This window comes from Myzus persicae, unplaced genomic scaffold, assembly GCF_001856785.1.
Source record: "Myzus persicae strain clone G006 unplaced genomic scaffold, MPER_G0061.0, whole genome shotgun sequence".
Taxonomy (NCBI): Eukaryota; Metazoa; Arthropoda; class Insecta; order Hemiptera; family Aphididae; genus Myzus; species Myzus persicae.
In genome coordinates, this window is record NW_019103900.1 from 418,570 (window position 1) to 444,349 (window position 25,780).

A 25,780-nucleotide genomic window follows, 5' to 3' on the forward strand; every position below is an offset into this window, starting at 1 on the left:
GGGGGGGGTCGGCGGAAGCGGTGAAAGTGGCGGAGGTGGTCGCGGCGGCGATGTTGGCGAACGCTGTACCAAAAGGCCGACTATAAAAGCGGATTCGACGGACAAATATTTGTGAATTATTCCGATCCGCAACAACAGCCGCGCGGCGCAACTGCAACAACGGCGGCGAACGTTAAACATTTGTGTTCGAGCGCGCCGCTCTTCCATCATTGTCAAAAGTATTGTGTATGACGTATAATGGTGCAGCTCTTGCTCGGCAAAAAGTTTCTCGTTTACCGCACCGCAGTCCGCCCGACGTCGTCACACCTCACGCCCCGCGCGCCGTGTAGCGCTCGCTCTACTCCACCGCGTTCATATATGTATATATGATTTTTATGTATTATTTTCGACCGGCGGCACACCGATTCCGAAAAAGGATGGATTCATGGCGACGGCCGCGGCTGTCATCGGGAACAAACCCGCACCCGCACCCGCACCCGCACCCGCACCCGCACCCGCACCCGCACCCGCACCCGCAACCGACACCGCCGTTTTCCCGTCCCGCCGACGACGATGATTCGCCGGTAGCTGTGCACACACTTTTACGATTTCCACACGCACTAATCGCTCTCCTCAGTACCGTTATATTATTATTACTATTATTGTTATTGCTATTATTATAACGGTTGTTGGTAAAAATAGTTTCCCCTTTATTTGCAGCCCGCTCCGACCTCTTTCGCAACTATTATACCTGTGGGAAATCAAAACTCGTTCCCCGCACCGCCCGCACCGCCCGCATCCCGACCACGGTAACCTACTCCCCGGTATACCCGGGGTTTTAACGAATGGACGCTAACCGTTAGTTATATGAGGCACGCAAAACCAACTGGGTAGACACCCAAACACGCTGTTACCGTTAAACTGTTTTCCACTTCTAATAGATACGGTGCAGTTTTCGGTTTTTTTTCTTCGGAAAAGTATAGGTCGACTTACACGTAACACTTAATTATTGCTGCCGTTCCGTTGGTAGGTAGGTGTATGATATCATCGTGAATCAAGACTCACGTTGTGTAATAATAGGTTCGATGCTTTTGACAGTATTATAGTTTTCTTGGGTTATATTACCCAATATTAATTGCACTTATCTTTAACACCCATCTAAATATTGCTAAAACGTCTAATATGCAGGATTCATTACGATTATACAAGCATATTTTAGTCTTTAATGCAATTTAAATACTTATGTATAGTAATTACCTACCAAAAATATGACTTTAACAAATTATATATGAGAAGCATACATAGCTTTTATGAAAATATTAGGTAAACATAAACTAATCTTATGACATGCGAAGTAGTTACACTCGATTGAATAAAATATTATTAAGAATTTAAAATCGGCAATTGCTAGAATTTATACAACCATTTAAAAGTGAACATTGATTTCCTTGCAGATTCTAATACTTTTCGAGTACATAGAAATTGTATACATAACGACCTTAGTAGTATTTTCATCTACAGTGCGAGATTGTCTTGACAAATTTTATCATTTAAATCACTTCTGATAGAAATCGAGTCACCTTAAAATATTATATTTTATACATACATAGATAGTCTTAGTAGACGTTCACAGTAAAAATATTTAACACAATGAAAAAATAAAAAAAGCATTATATTAATTTGATGTATAAATGTTCGAAAAATTGAACCATAAATACCTAAATTATAAAAATTAAAAGTTAAAACCAAACATGGTTATTTGTAACCTTCAAAATATATTATGTAAAACGTTGATATTAAAAATTAAAATTAATTTATGTAAAGTGAAACTCATTTGAAAATAGAGCCACCTAGTTAAAGTTGTATGAGCATTGCAGTTCAATAGTAATAGGTAGTTGGGGAACTTTGTGCAAAAAAATACACTTGTTCTTATTGCCATTAATTTTAGTGTCATAATAATTTTTGAAATTATTTAAATTTAAATTTGATTGACATACGTGTTATGATAGAACTATTTGTCTTAATCTGTAGAATACAATATTGTTGATATATATTTGACTAGAAAATATTTACCGTGTATTAGGATGACAAAAATAAAATATATTAAATCACTGAAATTAATATTAGTAATGAAAATAAAAAAATTGCACGAAGAAAACGTCAAACCTATGAAAATAAATTATTCCAAAACGACAATGCATCAAAATAAAAATACGTTACCATGCACATGGGGGAGTATAACCATTGGTATTGTACTCGTGTTTCGTTGTTAAAATGTTTACTGTCGTATACTATTTCGTTATTTTGTGTACCTATACATTTTATCAATGCGAATAATACAACACTATTGTAGTCAGTATACGCGTTTGAATTTGTTAAACTAACAGTTTCCGTGTGTGTCTCACCAAAAAGCAGCAGCTATGTGTTTAACATATTTGTCAAAAACGTTCACGTATGTCCACCTATAGACAATATACCATATTGTGTGATTTATAAACAAATGTTTAGTTTTTGACTTTCTTATATATCTACATTTTTATGGAATAATCACTATTATTAATGTCGGTTTTATTAGAGCCCGAGAAACAAAAAACTTTACTTCAGTCTACTATAACTGCAGCTTCAGCACGACGGTGGGGACGACAGTTTTCATAAAATAGTGACAAGATTTTAATTTTCGTAGGTGTAAAACTCGTCGCGCCCGGGAATTTATTTTTAACTAACATTTTTGATAATATTATGTTAATTTCATAATTTGATTACGCGTAATTACAATTAAAATAATATCGTACGCGCCGTGCTGCCTTCGTGTTACATTGTAAAATTTAGGTCATCCGTATCAGCAGCACTGGTGCCATTAGAGCTCCCATTATAATTAGAAGGATGGGTAAGATATTAAGGACTTTCTTGATTGTGAAACTTTGGCAATTTGGAACCATATGACGTAGGTATTGCGTATCCAAAACACGGTGCCATTAAATCAGACCAATTTAGTGACGACGGTGCAGGTGCAGGGTGTTTTGGAGTAAACAGGGATAGGCAGCTGCGGAACACACAATTCGAAAATAAAACTATACCGCAGTAAGCGACTATAACGAAACAAAAACTCACCTTTACCGTCACCTTGACCACAGTCCAAAAAGCACAGTATCAATAATGCAATGAACTTTTGATGATGTCCGTGAGATTGGCAACCAGATGTCACCACCATCCTTGTACGATGTGTCGACTGTTTGTTGCCGGCCCTAAAACAAATTGGTTCAAATCGAAATGAGAAATAAAATTTGACCTATTAATCATTATACAGTCATTGTAGATAAATACCTAAAAAGATAAGTAAGAAAAAAATATATTGAATACGTCTCTTGAACTTTAATTATTATTGAATTTAAAGTATAATAACCAAATTGTACACGATAACACTACAAACAGATATTTGATTATACAAAAATAAGTATTTATAATATCTAGGTATGATTGATATTATAAATAAAATATATTTGTGCAAGTATACTATAATATACCTTCAACTTTAATAGACTGATAATACATCTATGATAATAATTGTTTGAATTTAGACTTCACTTTATAATCCATCATAATATATTATTATCACCTTGCCAATAGTTTATCAACGTTTTTGAATATTTTACTCTCCGGACCGAAGTGAAAACATGATTTTTACAAAATCAATATCAAACCATATTTATGCGTAATTTATTCTTCCCATGAGGTATTATTTATTTATGTATTTTTTTGTGTTTTATTTTTCAAAAGTACAGACTGAAAGTTTTTACTATTTGCGATTTACAGATGGAAAATTTTACATTATAAGCATTCCTTGGGGAGGTGCTTAAACTTTTTATTTTATAAAACAATTGTTACAATTCTGAAACGCAATACTCAGATGTAATGTAGTATAATTACTTTTTGTTTTACTTAATATGTGGTTGACTTATAAAGGTATTATAGTATTTATTTTAAATGTTTATTGTTTATGGAAAGTAATTGTTTGGAACCTAATTGAATATACATAAATTTGTTAGCATGTATATTGTTCATAAAATCTTTTCCATAGAAATGCATTTTATACTCACAAATGTTGAATTAGTAACCATTTATGTAGAAACCTAATATAATATTATAATAACAACACTTCGTTTACAAAATTTGTTTTAAAATTGTTGTAAAACAAATGAAAAGTTCTGTCATAAAATAGTTATGTTTTTATTTAGTTACATAATATTGTATAATTCAAGAACTTCACCATAATGTTATGGTTTTACATGAATCTAATCTAAACCAGTTATAAATGTGTGGTACAGTTCTAAACACAATTGAAAATTGAGATTATTTAACAACAAATTAAATATATACCAATAACGTAAATAATATTTGTCACGCAAAAATACCGTTAACTTAATAATGTACAATATAATACTAAATGATAACTTAATCATAGAAATTGATCATTCTTAAATATTTAATTATTATAAGTTTGATTTTAATACCTAGAAAGTGGATATAGATATTTACTTCTGTATATGGTACGAGTAATCCATATTTTATGACAAAAAATATTTATTGGAAAAATGTTATGCAAATGGTATAGCTATAACATTGTATTTAAGCTTTAACTCTAAATATTAAACATTTTGTTTTTTCTGTCTATAAAGGATATTATAATAAACATAATATCAAGGTTATTTAATTATTATTCGGTAATTTAAACTTGCATACCATTATAGAAAATGTTGGTTTGTATAGAATATTTTAATTAGTGTTTCAAAATAAAATTTTTAATTATTGTGTAAGCAAAAATAAAGTCAGGTTGTCTATAAAGGTTATATCAGTTATAATAAATTCTGTTTAGAGGTTTGAAACTTCAATAATGTAGTTGTCTCAAACCGTTATACATGTTTGTATCAGGATTGTATTAATTCATCAAGATAAAAATTAATGTAGATCGTATGAGTACCTATATAATATTGTTATAAACTACGGTATAATAATATTATAATGATTAGAATAGATTTCATTGAAAAAAGTATTGTACAATTTTTGGTAAGTTTTTCCATACTTTAAATACTAACTATAACTAAATTTTAATATTTAATATAAAAACTAACATATAACTAAATCACTACGATAAACCAAGACAAAAGTGTCATCAGTGGGTGGCTTCTTTCTTCAAATGTTTGTAAAATGATGTTTAATTGTTTATTTTCCCTTATCGCACGTATTATACTTATTATGTCTTAGATATAGATTGTATATTTTATTCTAAAAATAATAAAAAAGGGGGTTTTCACATTTTCTTGATATAAAAATATGAGCTTGAAATGGTCTATCTTAAAAATTAATATTTTGTATCCATTTCTAATTTGTATATGATATTACTTGAAAACCAAATTAAACCCACAGTAAATCTAAAAACTGTGTTATTTAGCTAAAAACCGAATGAACTAATAATCCAATATTACAAATATCGTTTGTGTTGGTAAGAAAAGTCTTACATTTAGTATTTTTTTATAAAATAGTACTGAAAATAATAAGTGTAACAATTGGAATATATTTTGTTTGATGTGTCATTATGTCAAGCATCTTATAAGCTTTTAGTGCTCAATGGAATTCAAATAATGTGGAATTTTTTATATACATTTAAAATGTTCATATTTACCTTTTTCAGATTTTATGAACTTTATATAATAGTTAGGTTAAAAGTCAAGTACGGTTTGATATTAACTTGTTTCGTGTATGTCTAGTAATACCTTCGTAATATTACTTTGAGGGTTAATTCTTCAACCCAAAAATAAATATAAACGATTTACAATTAGTAACAAATTGAGAATATATTAAAAGTACAGGAATTGTATTGTATCATAAATTAATAAAAAACTAAATAGTAATAATATCGACTACTGAAACCATCGTGTACAATATGAAACCTGTAAATACAATATTGATACTTTTTATTTTTATTTTAAGAAAACATTTGTTGAATTATGTCACAGAAAATGAGTTTTGCAATACATAATAACCTGTTAGAAAAAAATTAACAATATAAAAGTGCAGACGTCGTTTCATAACGAAAAAAATTAAACTGGAAAAATACATATTTTCATCACACCGAGTTCCTGATTTGAAAAAAATTCCATTTTTTTAATAATTTCTAAGACAGGTTAAAAGAATAGAATGTACATAATTTTTACTGATAACTTATTACGTTTGTTTTTTCGGTTTAATAACGTACATTAGACTTTTTATGATCATTTTATACCATTGTCACACGAATCGTAAACATTCAAAAACATAAACTATAAGTATTTCTACGACATTGTATCCTTTTTATTACAGATTTTTCTTTTAGTGTTATTATTCTTCTTTATGTTATTTGTAAATTATTATGTCTAAGTTATATTACCTTGTAAAGAAAAAAAAATTAAATAAGTAAATAAAATGAATAATATCGTGTTCACTTACGATACTTGCATGAAGGTAAAAGCACGTATTATTGTATTTTTGAAGTTTAATTTTATACATGATTTCAGAAATAGTAGGTATAATATAATGCTTATTTGGAAACATTATTATAAATATTAAAATATGATGCGTGAAGTACACTAGATACAAATTAATTTTACTAGAAAAATTCATCAACATAGATGATATTATGAATTTTTCGAAATTTAATGATTATTTAATATACTTTTCTCTATTATTTTTAGATAACAAAAACTCTTTCAAAACACATTTGTGTTCAATAAGGTACTAATAATTATATCATGCTATAATTATTGCAATGTTAAATGTACCATTATTATTATAAGTAAGTACCTACTCAACATTGATAAACATATAATGTTAATCGTAATAAAAAAATTATCAACCAACGGTTCAGATATTAATATTTAAATATATAATATTATTATATTAGGTGATAATAATTTGATTTTATGTAAGAAGTGTAACTATACACTATGTATATACGAACATATTTTGTATTCGTCTATACTGTCTCGTAATAATATAATAATCTGTAATATTAATTAAATTAATAATTATAAGTTTAAAAAAAATGGTAATCATGGTAAATCGTTATGATTATTATTTATGCCCACTATTATACATGTATTGTGTATCATATTATACACACATATTTGTAGGAATCGAAAACTATGTTTCAGCTATAATTTACTTATATAGTTATTAGGTTTCCAAAGGGCCTGTTGGAATATATTCCCTAAAGACTGAGTGACTTGTATAGTGCTGTGTGGTTAATACACCGATATAACTTTAATATGATAATAACATGAAATTCACTTTTCGTAATTATACATGTGCACGAACACAGTATGTAGGTACTAAGACGGAGATTAACTCAGTTTTCAACAAATAATCCAACGTTTAGACGATGCCTTTTTGTCTCACATTGTTTCCATAAACAATGCAATGTTCTAGAACATTTTGATGAGCTATTATATTTTGCGACTAGTAGATATCGTAATTATTATTATCAGATGTTGTAAGATACTAACTAGTCTTGTAACATAATGACTAAAAATTGTATTGTTGAAATATTGATACGAACGTTTTTCACACGAAGGTATGAATATTTTTGTTGTATCCTTAGTTCATTACAGGAATACTTGATGATATTTAAAAAAATGCACTATGTATATTTCGATTAAAATATATATTATAATGTTCACGGTGACACGTCGTTTGCGAAGAAAAGATTTCATTTGCACAGTTATCCGGCAAAAAACAACGCTACATCAGGAAAATACAGTATAATATTGGTATTGTTCAAAAGACAACCCTGCAGCAGTCATGGAATAAAACACGCCATGGAACAAACGTGGTTGCTTATTATACATTGAAACATGATGTAGAGAAGATATCTTCTTTTTCTTTGCATTGAAAAATATCCTAGCAGTTATAATATACTATTGTGCAGGTTAAAAGGAAAAGCGCCTTTAGAATGAGAAAATATGAGAGTACAATGGAATTGTCATCGTCGCCGTGTCTCACGAAAAGTAGACTGCCGGTCATCACGTTTCGGAGACATTCGGTAATGCATGGACGACTCGAAAATGCTTGAAACAAAAAGTATCACATAAAAGATTTAATTTTAAGAGAGCTAACGAACACTGTAATATTGTTGGTTTTTCACTTAATCATAATTTTAAATGCTTGCCAATCGCATTTCAATATTTGTTATAGCCCCCAACCTTTACTACTCCATGGAATTTCATTGCATTCTCGTCTTTCAACGAATCGTATTTTTGATTTAGTACAAAGATATTATACAACAATAGAAAACATAATAATACATAATATTATCCAATATTATAGTTGTTTAGACTCAAAACATCATAATACTATTATTGACAATTAATACAAGTCTTATACTTGTGTATAAATGCTAGTGATCTAAATTTATTTGTATTTTTACATATTTAATCGATACCTACATTGGTGTCGAATACAAAATTATAGTCTAAGTCCGTTATTACTTATTAACGTTATAGTGTTTGGTATAACGATGGAGTGTGCATTGCCAACGCCAACAGCAAATAAAAAAGGATCAATGGTCAATATTGACTATGGCACAAAACGGGTTTCTCTGAAATAACCTGGTATAACAAGAATGAAATTCAAAGTTTTATTGGTATCGCTTGGTAAGGTTAAGCAATTTGGTAACTATGTAACACATTACAATTATTATTCTACTTGCAAAAATAAAATCAAACTCAAGTTTTTCAGTACTCAAATATTATTATACTCTACATGGTTAGTTAACTTGTACTGTTATTTTCACCGAGTAGTTTTGTATTTTGTATAAATAATATTTAACTATACATACATTTTAAGGATATTTTATCTTAATTATTCGGTGACAATGCAATCGTTGTGTTATAATATTTTTTATTTGGTTACTCACACAATCACACAGATATTAATACTATATGTCTATATGGTTGCTATGGTTGCTTAACGACCAGATCAACTCTTGGTGTAACGAAACTTGATAAAGTGATGGCTAATGTTCTTATCAAATTGTACAATAACCTGCTCATTGGCAGCGCTTCCAGGGGAACCTGTGTTGATCTAAACTTCTGATGGAAACGATAGCAGTGAGCAGGATTTTCTCTAAATTTATAAAAAAAATTGACTCTGTTTTATATGCATGCTACACTGCTACTATAATAAAAAGTAACGCAACCATACTATCTATATCTGTGGTTGTTCGCAATTTTATGTTATAATGGAACTGGTTAGGTGCCAATAACTACACAAGTAAACTTATAATCATTAAGATTATCCAATGATTTTTCATTATAAAAACCATTACAAGATACCTACTTTGATTCCCAACACCAATTATTGAAGATATTTGTGAATGGAAATTGAAGAAAATGTCATATAATATTTATATCTATAATACATAATATAATAATATTTTGAAAAAAAATTACATATTTGTATATTTTATAATATACACATATTTTACAGAATATTTCCTATCATCCTAATTTTAGGAATAAAAGTAATGTATTTAAATACTTTATTTAAATTACAAACAATAGTAATGTTGAATAATACGATTTCGTAAATATTTTGCTTGCTGTTATTATTACGAGTTTATTAGGTAGGTACTTCGTAAATTTTTATCAAATAATTCATGTCTCTATCAGGGCTCTACTTATAAACCTATTATATTTGTTAAATATATTATTATTCTTGTAATTTCAGAATTTTAATTTTTTTTATTTTGAATTGCACATAGTAGTTATTATAAATTATCAAACCATGATAATATTATTATAATTGTTTTGTTTATCGTATGATATATTTTTCAGCTGATATTTTAAAGTTATTCTATTGTTTTCAAACATAATGTTTGATTTGCAAATACATAACGTGTAATTGATTATTTTAGAATTTAAAGGTCAACAATATTAGCAATGTGTTTGTTCATATAAAAATTGGAATTATAACAAAAATAGAATAAAACAATTTCTAATAATAATTGGAAGAAAAAGCAGTAGACCTGCTTTAAGTGGCCACAATATGTCTTAACCTATGTTCATATTTTTATCATCTTCATGATGAATTCAGAACAAACATTTTTCTGTTTGTGAAATATATACTTTTGAGTTGATAAAAATATTCTATTATCAATAAAAATATCTATTAAATCTGAAATTAAAAAAATAGAAATACAAAAAATAAAAATTAGGCAGAACAAATTTCCAACATTATTGTAATAACTTATGTTTAGGTACTTTATACAATTTTATGAAAATGTCAACAGTCGCATACTCACATCTGTAACTATAATAAATTATGTGACTCATGTAGAAAAACAATCACGACACTAAGTTATGTAATAGTCTTTATATATAATATGCAATGTTGAAGACGGCAATATATTCGTAACGAGGAAATCGATGTAATTTCCCGGTGTAATTATTATAAAATACCAATTGGTCCGTCCGGAAATGAGCAGTAGGTACCTATTATATCCGCCCGGTGAAAACGATTATCACCCGCTCACGGGTGGCGATTGCCACCAAGGGACGCGCAACAGATTCAGCGCCTGTAGCAACTGCCAGGCAAGTCCAGCCGAATGAGCCTATTTGGTGACGAAAAAAAAAATAAAACCATGCAATGCACACACTCATGCACAATTCAATAAACTCAATATAAATTGATAAAAAAAACTCTTTATTCTATCTCCTTCTCGACCGCATTAATTCCGTTCCATCCTCTTCCTATTCCCCTCCCCCTTACCATACTCACTCATAACGCCCTTCTTACCCCTTCTTTCACTTCTCACACTACTTTCAATCCCCCACTTTCTATCACTACCCGCTAACTCTTTCACCCCCTTTCACACTCCATCCGTTCTATTTCGCTCTCCTCGTCTCATTTCGACCTTATTCTATATATCAGTTCCATTTAAATTCTGTCTGCGGATGTACGCTTCTTCCTCCCCATCCCGGCGGACTACTCAGTGAGGGTTTTGTTTGTCTCCAAAGTAACGGCCCAGTAAATCTGTCCAGGGGCGCGGCAGCGCGTGCAGGAGAGCAGACTCGCAAAGTCGTTTGTCCATTAGTTATTGGACCGGATAAACCCGTGCGACATGCACGCGGATGCGTTTTCTGGGCGGTGTCAGCAGCCGAGAAAGGAGGACTAGTTGTTTCTAGATCGAAACGGAGAACGAAGGACGATGGAAATGATCGCCGCCGGGAAAATGTATACAGTTTGCACGGTGGCGCGGGCAGTGGTCGCGTGACGGTCATATAATAAATAGAAGAGGATATTATAATGTAAAAACACACACACACACACACACACACACACACACACACACACACACACACACACAAACACACACACACACACACACGCAGAGTTAAAAACGCGCTAATGCATGATCATGGTGTCGCCCTAAAATTTTTCATCCACGGTCGTCCGCTTCCGGTCCCGTTCAGCTCTCACCAGGGTCACGTAATACATATTAAATTCTATTATAATACGACGACGACGGACGTTATTGGATGGCCATGTGTTATCCGCTGGCGAACGGAATCGCGTCCTCCAAACACTCCCGTATACGGTATCAGCGTCGGTGACGATTATTTATTCCTCCCGAATTACTTAAACACACTTTTCATGCACGCATAAAGGGCACACAAATCCCGTTTCCTGCACTTATCGTATCGCCGAACAATATATCCGGCGGATGATCACACTTTTGAAATCAGCAAGGGAGTCAATAGGTATAGCGCTTTTCACGACGCCATCATATAATAAATACACCATTATATAAATAATAATAATTGTGTCGGATACATTATGTGGCGTTTGATATAGGCACCAATGAAGCCGAAAGTCACATTACAGGTATTATTATAAGTATCAATAGTATCATACAATATTATAAGTTATGACGGAGTTCATAATTCATAGATTAACCGGGATAATATCGTATCATTACGTTATAATAATATGAAATTTGAGTTAATAACCATCATAATATTATTGATAATATTATTATTATATAACTGCTATGCTAGTATTTTGTCAAAATTATGATTGTCCCTACAATCAGTCGAGGTTTTGATATTCACTTACAAATTAAACCAATTATGAACATTTACTAACTCAACGAACAATGAAGAATATAAGTGATTTCTTGGAGGTGCTTCGTAATAACTGAATATAACAATAATATTTTGTTAGGCCAAATCACACGTTTCATTATTTTTAGGATTCAGAACGGGGATGATGAATTTATTGATTTTACAATGATATATGTTTTTTGTTTCGGCCTTTTGATTTTTAAACTTCGGCATTTTTAATGATGGGAAAGTGAATCTAGTTGGTACTTTAGAGAGGTAAATTTATAAAATTAACATTTGTCTTAAAAAGCTTCTGGAAAAACAAAAAAAAAAAATTAAGGAAAAAGAAGAATTTCTAAACCTGTTTTTGATAAAATAAAATATGTATTTTTCGGTGTAATAAGAAACTCTCATAAGTCATAACCATAGATGCTTTATATTTTCCTCAGATGTTTATAAGACCATTTTCTTTCATGAATACATTTTTGAAATATTTTGACTCTATTTGAGCAATTTATAGCCAAAGAGATTTTTGATTTTTATAAAATTAATTGCGATAAAAAATGTTTGGTATATCAAAACACTTGAATATGTAATACAAGGTTCCTTTAATTGGTTGTTATGATAAGAGTTACACAATATTGAAGATGTATGGACACAGTATTTTTTTATAAACACTGAAAGATTAAAATTTGACGAAATATTTTGTCAAAATCTCAAAAATATTATAATCATACAGAGTGTAACAGAAATATATGACAAATATCATACATATCAGATATGTCATATATTTTTGTTACACAGTGTACAATAAAATATAGGTATACAGTATACACTATTCAATTTTTAAAACTTAAGATCAACATTTTAGAACAAGGTATCTCATATTCTGGTTCATATACTGTCACAAAATTCTAAAAAAATTAAAAAGACATAGTTTTTTTTTTATTGTAATTCTAACTTCGAGTTTCAAGGAAACTATAGATATTTAAAAAAAATAATGACAATCTTAGTTATTGGTATATTGTAATTTAAAAATATATTTATAATATATTATCATATACCTACAATGATATTGTTACATACATTATCAAACTTAACACCATCCATTGCAGTGACCCATTTCTAACCTCTTGTACAGCAGAGCAATATCAACTTTTTTTTTATTCGATATCAGAGTTCAACAACTACAATTATTATTAGTTATTTACGATAATTATATATTTTTTTAATTAATTTTTACTTTGGTTAGTTCTATTTAAAGACTAAACATAAAATTAGGTATATTAATATAAAAAATTATACTTATCTATACATAAATCATACAAGCATGTATCAATTATCCAAAACTCATACAATATTACACAATATTTATTGTTAATTTTCATTTATTTAATCACCCATATGCGCCTGTTTGTAACTTATATATTATACAGAGTGACTCAACCCCCCCCCCCCCTTTCTTTTAATAATGAACTTATTCACATTCTAATTTTTGAATTTTTTAAATATATTCAAAGACATTGTTTTTTAAATTCTTGAATTGCATAATTGTATTACTTGAGGAGTGTTGTGTGGCGATACAAACTTCTGTTTTTTTCAAATGAGAAGGGGAGATAAGGGGTTTTCATTTGACAAACAGAATTTTGTGTCTCCACAGGACACTCCTTAAGTATGGCAAAAAACCACAAGAATTATGAAATATAGTTTTCTGATATATTCATTCATTTCATAAATTAGATTTAAATAATTACATTATTGAAAAAAAAGAGCTGAGAAGTCTTGGTGAATCAGCTTGCACATTATTATTTACTATTTGATATGGTAAGATCGAAATAGAATTATTATTTTTGTTATAAGTGATTTGACCTATTACTACTAAAACTTTTAAGAGAATATATTGCCACTAACCAAATGACTCTATTTTCGTGTACAAAATTACTACTGTAACGGAAATGACAACACGTTTCGGTTTTTTGTTTTTTATATTGTCAGATACATACATTTATTTATATATATAACATAATAATAATGACATACAGTTTATTCTTTTGAAAGATCTATTAATTGCTTCTTCGAGCATACATTAAAAATATACAATTTAACATTCACAAACATTAGTTAATATATTTATATGATGGTGCATCAATAAGGATCATAATTATGCAGTGATGCCGGTATTACTATGGTATTTCGTAGTCCATGCACGAGTGGAGGATAGTGTCGGTATTACTACGGTATGATGTCGTCCGTACACTAGTAGAGGATAGGGACAGTGTGTAAAGGTGCCGGTATTACTACGGTGTTCCGTAGTCCGTACACTATAACAGTACAACTTACAGTTCGGGGTCGGCGGTGGTATGGCTCCGTGGATCCTCCGGTTGCTGTTGTCGGTTTCTCGGCGCCTCGGCGGTGCTGCAGTTGCTGGTCTCTCGGCGGTGCTGCTGTCACTAACCGTGATATTTCGGATAGGACACAGGGCGTTAATACAAGTGAATTGTATTCCACTGAGCCTATCCTTGGTATCACGGTAGGAGCGGAAGGTACCTTCACCGTCGTCGACTAGCCATACTTATGTATGTTTAGACTTCTAATATTAGTGTAGATGTGGGTGTGGACGACGTGCTGTTTTCACAATGTTCTCATATTTCCTCTCGAGTTTCTGATGCCGTTGATGTTCTTGGTGTATGGATATCATGCAGGATTCCATGATACTGTATCGCTTGGTCCTTTTAGCTGACTTAAAATATCTTAATCGTTGCTGGCCACACCGTATTCGCAATTATGTTGCGGAGAAGCGCGCTCTAGTGTGTCCGCTAAGCGTAACAAGTATCGCTCAGCGGCACTTTTAATTCGGTATTATACCACTAGTCGCGCGGTTATGGGTGATATACGATTTCTCGTTACACTACAATTAAAGTAAAGTTAATCACAAAACTAAAATGTAGATTGGGTGATAAAACTTAGAATAGGTAGTTTACATAATTTACTATTTCATTGTTTAAATTCTATTAGATTTTGTTTAAACTTAATTAAAATCCATAAATGCTTTCCAAAAAAATGTATAAACATTTTATTCAATATTATTTTACATAGTAATTATAATAATAATACTGTAGTTATATACAAACATAAAACAATACAAAAAACGTTGAGCCTTGTACTTGTATACTTAATTGACCAATTTAAAAGTGATATTCTACCTGATACCTATTATGCAAACGTTTTAAAAGTGCTTTTTATTTTCTATGAAATATTAATCTTAAACGCATTCGTCTTATATTATTTACATTATGTTATAATTTTATACTAGTAGGTTAATAATATGTAATATCAACCTTTATTGTTTTGCCTAACCGGAATAAATGTATACTACAGTTTATCAATACATTAATTATTATTACAAGTAACCTGGTTGAACATTTTCATTTGAACACTAGGTAATACCTGAACATGTTCACTAATAATATAGTGTGCAAAAATCTCTATTAGGTATAATTGATATTGTTGTCACTATTTAATTTATATTACCATTTAATACACAAAGTTCGAATTAAAACTTATAGAAGACAATTGAGTGAAAATATAATTTTTATATTTTAAAGAGCACCCATTATCGTTTGGACCGAAGAATTTTGTTATGTGCAACATAAATGCATTATAGTATTGTATATATTATAGGAGACTCCCATTCAAACTAAGTAATATAATGGAGCCTCAAATTAATCTTCTGTTATGAGTAACATAACATCCCTCCGAAGTTCAAAATTGAATGCTCACAAAAACAAAAATATTAATTATAATGGTCTCCAGGTGGAAATATAATGATTTGATGCATTAAGTTGATTAATATCAACGTATTTTATTTTAAATAACAGCATTACAGACTTATTTCAATTTAACTATTAGTATTATTAATTTAGTCTCCCTATTAAAAATGTAACTGTTGATATAATATTGAAGTAGATTATAACTATAGTAAATAAACGTAGTTTTAATAGTAGTTTATGAACATAAACAATAATTAGTAATAAATAACACAAGCATGAAACAATATTGTGTTCATGCTTATTTTCTTATTGAAGAATTATAATATTGTACTACATTTTTATCGGAATAAAAAAATCTTTTTAATATATTTTATGTATAATCTACGGGTGCTGGAGTGCGTATTCGGTTTTAGGTACCTACTTACCTTTAACAATAGTGTGTACAATAATGGTCTGTGAAAATACTAAACTTACGAGTTCGGTATAAATAAAAAGTGTTGTGTTAAAATAGTATATATTTTAAAATTTTTAATTAGTATAAATTATTCTGTATTACCACGACAACATTAATATGAAATTGAAATACAAATAAAAGCTCTGGCAGCTGAAATGTTCTTATTTATTACTAATTATGGCTTTTTTCACTCCAGACCAAAATTATTATATTGTATAACGATTTTCTGTGCGTAATTTTTTTTATTGTAACTAGTTTCACTATGTGGATACCTCATACAATACCAAAGACAACTTTTCACTTGTTCATTCCATCGGATGAATTAGTTCCTTGTAGGCTGAGGCCAGACGATGTCGAACATGTTATAAGCTCTGTGGACTTTAGCTGGGCAGATTGTATGCCGAAACCATTAAAGTTACTTTGCTTGGATAATATCGCCAACCATTTTTCACGGTACCCCAAAGAGTTGTTCGAGTGGATTACTCCTATAAATACAGAGTACCTCGTGGAAACACTTAGTACTAGTTTACCGATATCTTTAGTCATTCACGTCCCAGGTGATGAGTATTGGCGTCGCCGGCATGACGAATCTTGGCCAAACTATGTTAAATCAAAACTGAACCCTGCAGTAGTTTCAGATTCCGTAAAAATTATTTACATAACCAAATATGTATCGGAAATAATTGAAAACTTGGAACCTGGTTACGTCGATGAAACTGAGCTTTCCGAGATATTGATGGTTTGCAGCCCATATGTCACTGTAATAGATTGCAAACAGCTTCGTATTCAGGGTTCGATAGTACACACATTGGCGATCGATGAACCTAAGGGTATTTTACCCCACGATCCAATTCACATAGATATGAGTTTTGTGTTGGGTATTTTAAAAAACATTCGGACCTTAAGCCTGGTTTATGGTTCCAGGACATTTACGGCAGAACCCCCGATGTATACTCCCGAACAGTACAGGTTCCATATTTATGACATGGACACGCTTGGTCGTGGCCTGGTAAAATCAGTACACTTGACAAGCCTGACCATTACTAAGAGTGAATTAAATATGACAAAGTTCAACAGGCTATTACCATATTTGATGGAGTGCTATGGTCTCGAAGAGATCAACTTTTCATTTTGTAAACTAAGTTCTCTTGGTGCTAAATCGGTTGCACATTTCCTAAAAACTGCGAAAATGTTAAAGCTGGTGAACTTATGCGGTAACAATATCGGCCCAGAAGGAGTTGAATCATTATCGTTTGTAATGTTATGGAGGCGAAAAAATAACTACCCGGCGATTGAGTTAAATTTAAGTACGTATTTACAAAATAGGTTCAACTATTATATTTTTTACTTTGAAAACATACCTTTAATTGCATATAAATATACGAACAGTTTAAAACTTGATACGTATAAAATATGATAGTATTATAATATGTTATTTTTAATGTCAAAAAAGGTTATATTTGTTTAACTTTAAAAACAACTCATAAATCAAATAATAATAAAATAACGAGAAAACATAATTCATGTAACCAAGAATTATAATCTCTCACAGACGTAATTAATATGCATCGAATATAATACATTTATTTAGATATGAACAATATAAATGACATTGGTGCCAAATATTTAGCATCTGCTTTAGCATCAGGAGTTCAACCTTTGACTAAACTTCGGATTCGTAATTGTACTATAACCGAAATCGGAGGCTTAAACATTGCTCAGTCATTAGCATATGATTGTGGATTACGTGCTCTAGAAATAGATAACAATCCATTAACATCGGAAGTGGCTATTGCGTTACACACAACGTTGAAAACGAATTTGAATATCGAGTACATTTCTATTCAAAATTGCAACTTCCCTCAGAGTATCACAAATTTCCTGAGCAGAGTAGCGTTTTATAATAGACATGGGAAACGCTCTGAGCTTATCTACACAGATTTCGAGTACTTATGTTATGATGAAGACGTAGAAGAGGAAAATTATTCACTAAAAGAAGGGACAATGGAATCAGAAACTATGGAAAATTACGCGAAGGAAGGATTGATGTAGAACAAACGTAATAATATAAATAAATATTATAATAAATAATGGTACGTAAAAATACATAAAATTAGTTTACTTACATAAATAATATAATTTATAATTCAACAGTTTTTCACTTCAATGTAGAGTAATAAGAGAATATTTAAGGTGTCAACGATGAAAAAAATTATATTATAATATAATACTATTTTTATTAAAAATGGTAGGATAACGAAACTTGAGTCTATAATCTTATAAATAGTTGCGTATATAATATTATTCTATTAATTGGGTCTTGTATCACACGATATCATCATAGGTTTATCAATAAGAAAATAAAAAAAGATACCATTCTTTTTTTTAGAATGCATCCTATAATTTTCAATCGACTTAAATGCCTCAAATTGTTTCCAAAAGTAAACAGTATTCTCCTCATAATCATAGATACAATTACAGCTTCATATTCATAACAAATTTTGCTAAAATACAAACTAAGGATCGGGATAAATAAACAATATTTTCATAAGAAAACGATGATACTATTTGAATTGTAGTGTCAAACAACAGCGCTTGCAGATTGATCCATTTGATGTCGAATTCAATTGTTTTCAAAGTGTTTTATCACGGGTTTAGTTAATAGTTTTAAAAGAAAATCTACGAGACTGGTATTTATGTATGGTCGTTCCAAATAGATAGGGCTGGTTTCCATGCATTTGAAATTATGTTTATCACTCTAATTCTCTGTCCTTTCTGACCATCATTCATGTCCTTTCGTCACTCGTCTCCTCGCAACAGTTTTAGTCGTAGAATTATGCAGATATTATTAGCGGAAAGTTTTCCGGGGGTTTTAACAACGCAGTAACATGTGTCAACGGCTGAGGACAGGCGTTTCAATTACAGACAACATTTTCACAGGCTGATTTTCCGGATGGTGGATGTCTAGTTGCTCTAATTTTCCCCTCGGCCACAGCGCGTGATATTCATGCCGGGATATATCTCTGAATCCTTTGGGTTGTATTATTTACGATTATTTGGTTTACTCGACATAGCAATAGTCAATTAAATTAATTTTGACGAGTCAACCAACCGGAGAGCATCGTTGAAATGATGATAATATTCATACGAATGTAGACTAGACGTAATAAAATTAACTTAATGAAACCTAAACGAGATAAAATACGTTTTTTTAATTTTTCTACTTGGCCATGGTAACTTTGATCTACCAATGTATGAAACGTGAAATACAACACATGTTTGAAATTGATCTGAAGGTGGAGTCTGATTTGTTAAGTATACAATGTATTACACTGAAACGCCATAATAATAACACCTATCCGTTGTGCTTTCAAATTTAAATTAATATAATTATAATTTATAACGTGTTTTGCTCGGTTAGATTTTAAAACAAACATAATATTATATTAATATGAATGTTTAAATATACTAACCAACATAGTTATTTTTACTTTTAAGATAACCAAGTACAAAATCAAATAATAAGTTCACGAAAGTACTCACTACACACCTATTAATTATACTTTATTTATAAAGGTAATTCGTAACATTGGTGGTATTGAGTGTTGCACTGTCCAAAAAAGTCAACATATAAAAACAATTCAAATAACAAATAGGTATATCTTCTGAACTTAAAATATAAATATATCAATAAGTAAAAACGATTTGGTCACTGTCCTCAGAAAATATACATCAATACTTTTGACAAGTGCAGGTCTGCAGTATGAGTTAAGAGTAAAAATAAATAAATACGTTCAACAATCTTAGGATTGAAAAACAAATGCCATAGTATATTTTACAGCTTATATTAATATGGATGTTTATACAATATGTATTAATTATATGGACTAATATTCTTTTTGTTTTTGAAGATTGATCTATATTATGTACCTAAATAATTTTCACATTCTGCGTGTATCCTTCACCTGATGACGATTATACCACAAGTTAGAACGAATTATTTGGTGAATTAAAATAGTGTCTATTGCGACTGTGCAATTCACAAAATGTATGCGATTTTAGCTTACATGCGTACATTGTCCGTCGTTAATTGTGGTGGAAAATAATACGGTTCTTGAACATTTCAAGGTAGGAATAAGGTGGTTTTGTAAATGTCGAACAAACAGATTAAAATAATAATAATAATAATAATAACTAACCGGTGGCAGTACAATCAGACAAGATGTACGAAACACCGTGTGTGCAGTGTCACAGCGTAATATACAATGTACAAACATTAACAAATAGCGACGACGTAACCAATGTGGGTAGTTGAAGTTTACATTTTAATTTATTGCGTGGAAAGTAATTAGGAGATTGCAATAATATTAGTCTGCTGAGAAGTTAATATATGAAATGCGTATGTGTTGAATATCAAAATTGTGCAGCCGTAAAACCATTCTGTGGTTGTGCCGACAGTGTCAATTAATGTTCAACACTGGAACTACCTATAGGATATCTATTGGTTACCGATATTTTTCACGAACATTATTTTGCCCAAATAGAGTATTTCTAAAATTATATTTCTCCGCTTCTAATAATTGTTTTTTAAATTTCAAAGATTATTTTTTATACGTAGTTTTAAGTAATTGTTACCATCATACTATTATAGGAATATCTATAATATTTAACACCTAGATTACAATTGTAGATATTGTGAGTCATAAAGTACGGCATCTGTACCACCCAGTGACATTAAAATGTCAGGCTTAATTAAATTGATTAATGTAAGCTTTGTGTTGCATGAGGCTTAAATAAGTTCCTTTAAGATAAAAACTTGCTGGGAGTGTAAAAAAAGTGTGAGCAGTGGACCGCGGTGAAAACCGAAGACTCCTGAGAACCGACATTATTAAATAAATCACAGTAATGTGTGGAATCAAGGAGAGTGTTTGGCGGAAATTATTAAATACACTTTGAATCGAAAATTCTAAAGATCGGCCATGGGCCTTCTCGATTATTGCGTATTACGATATTAACTGCGCTAACTTCCTCCAGATAAAAGGATTCTCAGTAAAATGTGTCAAAAATGAAAATTTGAAAATATTAAATTTAATTTCCAAAGGTGTTTAAATAATTTGTCTGTTACTACTGGCCTCGGAATACAAAAACTACAACTATTTCTTGTCGAATGTGGTTCGTAATATTGCTATATATAAATGCCTTGAATCACTTTCAAACATTTTTTTTTATTATAATATGAAATATTATGACGTGTGTGAAATGTTAACGAAGAAAGCTTCCTAACTTAACGATATCTTTTATATAAAAGATGATTGCTAATCGAATTTTTATCACTACATGTATATTAATTGAAGAATCCGGAGACATTTTTTTTGATAAATAAATAAATAATTATAATTCATATCAATTAACATGTTATTTTTTCGAGAAAAAATTGTATTCGGAAAATTAGTTGGCACTATGTGGAGTCTGCAGTTACCACCTACGTGAAAATAATGTGACACCAATATACGATCCGCCGAAGAGCGCAGTGACCGATGACCGTGGTTATTACAAACTTCTGCAAAACGATCGTCTTAATTTTGATTTCTTACTATCAGATAATAATATGAAGACGGCAATATTATCGTACACCGGCAATATAATAATATTACGCACATAATGACAAATTGCAATGTAATTAACGTTGCGATCCAGGAAAATTAACACGTTTCTCGTTAATTATGATTTGTTCGTTATCTTAACTATAATTAAGGACACTGCGATAACGCTGTAACACGTAGGTAGCTATTCTTTATAGTCTATACACTATTATATAAGTACTTAGGCCATATACATATTATAACATTAAATAATAATATGAGTAATATACATATATGCATAATTCATGTTCATATTTTACTATTATTTGGAGCCCAAGTATAAGTAAGTGCCTGTGATAAACGTAGAATAACGAACAATTATGTCCGTTATCACATATTTGTGTATTGATTTTAAATATGGATGAATTTCAATAGGAGGGGGTCAGGTAAATGTCATCTGTATTCTATTGTTTTTTTTATCTCATATAGGTAATATTATTTTGTATGGATAACAAAGACAATTTAAAATAAATTGCCCATAATAATTACATTTTTGATGTGATTTAAAAATAATATGTGTTTTAAATCATATTATTATAACAGAAATTGCTCCATTACAGAATTCGTTCAAAATACGAACGCTAGTTTATAAAGTTCAAGTCTTCGATGAAAATAATAGTTATTAATATAAGTTTTTAATACTAATTTTAATTAAATAGATAAATGTTCAACAGTGTTTACATTATTTTATAATATAAGGTTTTTATTATTACATTATTTATAATACAATATTATTTTGTTAAATTAGGTTAGGTGAAAGTTTTAACACAAATGTATGCAAAAATTGGCTAGTATTGTTTATCAGTATCGGAAGTGGTTCTCGATTGTTTGTTGTATGTGATTAGAATGTCAAACTTTATGTTTTTTTTAAAAATCATAGTGGGCATTTATTGTTATTATTTTTGCTATAGATTTAGTTTAATTTTATGTTTCTAAAAATAAGTTTAGAACATCTTATATCCTCTGTGTCGGTCCGTCCGTTATTTACTGGTACATAGTTACGACTGTTATATTAAGATTATTTATTTATTGACCATAGTTGTTACTGTTCATAAATTGCATACGGAATTAAAGTTTATTGCGTTGTTTTAACTTTTAGTACACCTCTGGAAACCGAGAATTTAGCACGCTCGCAGAGTGAGCTTTCCTAACTTTAAGGATTCTAAACATAATTTTAGATCAAATTATAGACCAGTTGTTAGTCACCTGTAGTAGTTATATAGTCACGATTTTTGATATTATGATATTTATTAATTGTTCTTAGTTATTGTTTATAAATCATACCTGAGATAAAAAAAACTTTTTTATAAATTGACTATTGTTTATCAGTAAAAAAAGTGATTATTGAATGTTGGTTTTATGTGATGATTAAAATATGAAATTCATGTTTTTTTTTTATTTCTCAATAGGTATTTATTGTAACTATTGATGTCCGTCCATCAGTTAGTTACCGATACATAGCTACGACTATTTGTATTAAGATTAATTATTTATTATCTGTAGTTACTGTTCATAAATTGCATATGGAATTATAGCTTATTGGTTTGTCTTAATACACGTTTAGAAACCGACAATTTAGCACAATCACTCACTGAGTGAGCTTTCTTAGTTTGTTTTGTATGGGTACTATTTATAAAAATCAACGACTTATACAATATAATTACCTCCACACTCAATAAAATTGCAATTCAATGTTAAGAAGAATATATTTTAAAATAATATGGTTTTTTATTATCTCATTTTTAAACCACAGATCGTTTTAGATTATTTAAATAAAACTCTTGACACTCTAAGCATCTAATTTCAGTCTACTTATGAATAACTATGAGTCATAGAATTTTCAAAAACATATATTTTTTTTAAATGTCACGTTTTTCTTCAATTTTTGAACTATTTTACTCAATACAGTTTTATTTTTTAACGGGATTTATATTTATGATTAACTTAATTTGTTCAATAAAAAGTGATTTTTGTATTCAAAGTACTAGAGCTAAACTTACTTGTGTTCAATATGTTTTTACTTTATGGTTGTATACATTTTAATTATTGTTGCGCATTGATTATTTACTAAAAATGTGATCAATATTTTGTTTGATTATTTTTTTGAAATAAAGTGTACGTAACTTCGCCTGAAATAAATTCTTATAATAATATTGAATCTTTTACTAACGAAATTCTTTGAAAAGTATATTTGAAAAATATCTAGACACTAGATAGTTAGATAGGTACTTATAATGTGTGTCTTAAATGTTATTTGTAGATATTAATATGAATGCTAAGATTATATTCTATATAATATGCATATGTAGGTAAAACATAATCAGTGGCACATATCTTAATAAATAATTTATCTCAAAACTAACATTGCATAAATTAAATCACCACAAATCCTAGTAACAAAGACCCTATGTGTGTATTCCGTATTTGCAGCTGGACTAGTATTTGGCAAAGATCCTGCCCCAAACAAATTAACTAGGTAATATAGTATCTCCTAGAAGAGAAATGCAAATTTTAATTCAATTAACCTTCTACAAGTTACTTGAACTGCACAAGTGTTTGTTATAATTTAATACATATATATGTACTTTATTATTTGACTTTGATAGTACTTTGTTGTATATTAATTTAAAACATAATAATATACAGTGATATTTAGATAACTATTTAAGGATTAATGGAATAATTAAATGTATTATATTGGACTTACAGTTAATGATTGCCACGACTTAAGGAATTTCAAAATTATTAGGTACTGATTTATAAATTATGAATGACATGGAAATATACTTTTTTAAATTAAAAAAAAAAATTAAATAATATAATCCTACATTAGTACTCATTATAATCAATTTAGTATAGTACTAATCTAACCTATATATTCTATTAAGACATATTTATAAGCAGGATTCTTTTATTATGTTCGTCTCTGTTTCAATAACATATGTTTTAATAATAATATTAGTTTCCACAAATACTATACAAAAATGTCCGCACAGGAATGCTATTCAATGATAACAATGCGACCGCGAGTAAGATAATATTAAATATTATAAGCTAAGTGTAAAACTCACCAAATTATATTTCAGTTTTTTTCTCAACAATTGTAAGCAAAAAACATTGTTTTGATACAATATTGTAATGAACTCGATTACCAAATAATATTGAAATCTGAAAAAAAAACATAATACAATTTATTATTTTAAATGTATAATAATAAAATAAAATATTATTAAAATATTGATTGAAATTACTATTTTCTTAACTATTGCATATTATGAAGTATATTATAAGTTATTATTAAGTGTTTGTTATATTTTATGATAGTAAAATAATACCTAACTTAATTTTATGTTTATCCGACAAGACGTCATCGTCATCACCAAGTAGACAATAAGTATATAAATTAAAAATGCATCTATATTTTTGGTATAAAATTTAATTTAAATATAATTTTACAAATGTAAAAAAAATGGAAAAAATAACAAAGAATTGTTATTTGAAATAAAAATATTGATAACAATGAATATATAATTTGTATGATTCGACGTACAATGACAGCCATTGTCTTACATAATTTTATAAATTTATGATACATTGTTTAGACAGTTACTTAAATAATATTTAATGTGAATACAAACATATATTATTTATTGAAAAAACCGTAAGTGGTTTTTCATGAACATTAATTTACTTAAAATATGTTTTAAAATAAATAACGAAATAGAAATTTTGAATAAGTGTTAAAAAATATGCAATGAATTAATAATATTATTTCAATATTATTTCGGGAATTACAATATA

General features: G+C 29.5%; 2 protein-coding genes across 3 annotated transcripts in view; one reads left to right on the forward strand and one right to left on the reverse strand.

The window, feature by feature from the left end:
• Window positions 1-25,103, reverse strand: part of LOC111036107 (junctional adhesion molecule A-like) — a 100,269-nt gene extending 75,166 nt beyond the window's left edge. The window contains exons 1-2 of one of the 2 annotated variants that reach the window (XM_022318007.1): window positions 25,051-25,103; window positions 3,091-3,224 (exon numbers count right to left, since the gene is read on the reverse strand). In XM_022318007.1, coding sequence (XP_022173699.1) covers window positions 3,091-3,190 — 100 coding nt within the window. In that variant the 5' untranslated portion in view covers window positions 3,191-3,224; window positions 25,051-25,103. Of the gene's footprint in view, window positions 1-3,090; window positions 3,225-14,453; window positions 14,901-25,050 lie in introns of those variants that run through there. The other variant, XM_022318008.1, reaches the window with a different exon arrangement.
• Window positions 16,569-18,389, forward strand: LOC111036106. Its single transcript, XM_022318006.1, has 2 exons — window positions 16,569-17,644; window positions 17,929-18,389. The coding sequence occupies exons 1-2, from the start codon at window positions 16,600-16,602 to the stop codon at window positions 18,387-18,389; spliced, it is 1,506 nt and encodes a 501-aa protein (XP_022173698.1). The 5' UTR covers window positions 16,569-16,599.
• Window positions 25,104-25,780: the final 677 nt, after the last annotated feature.

Bases quoted from the DNA above. Each gene is read 5' to 3' on its own strand.
- LOC111036106 (XM_022318006.1), top strand. From the start codon at position 16,600: ATGTGGATACCTCATACAATACCAAAGACAACTTTTCACTTGTTCATT. The intron at 17,645-17,928 runs GTACGTATTTAC...ACATTTATTTAG, and splicing joins GGCGATTGAGTTAAATTTAA to ATATGAACAATATAAATGAC.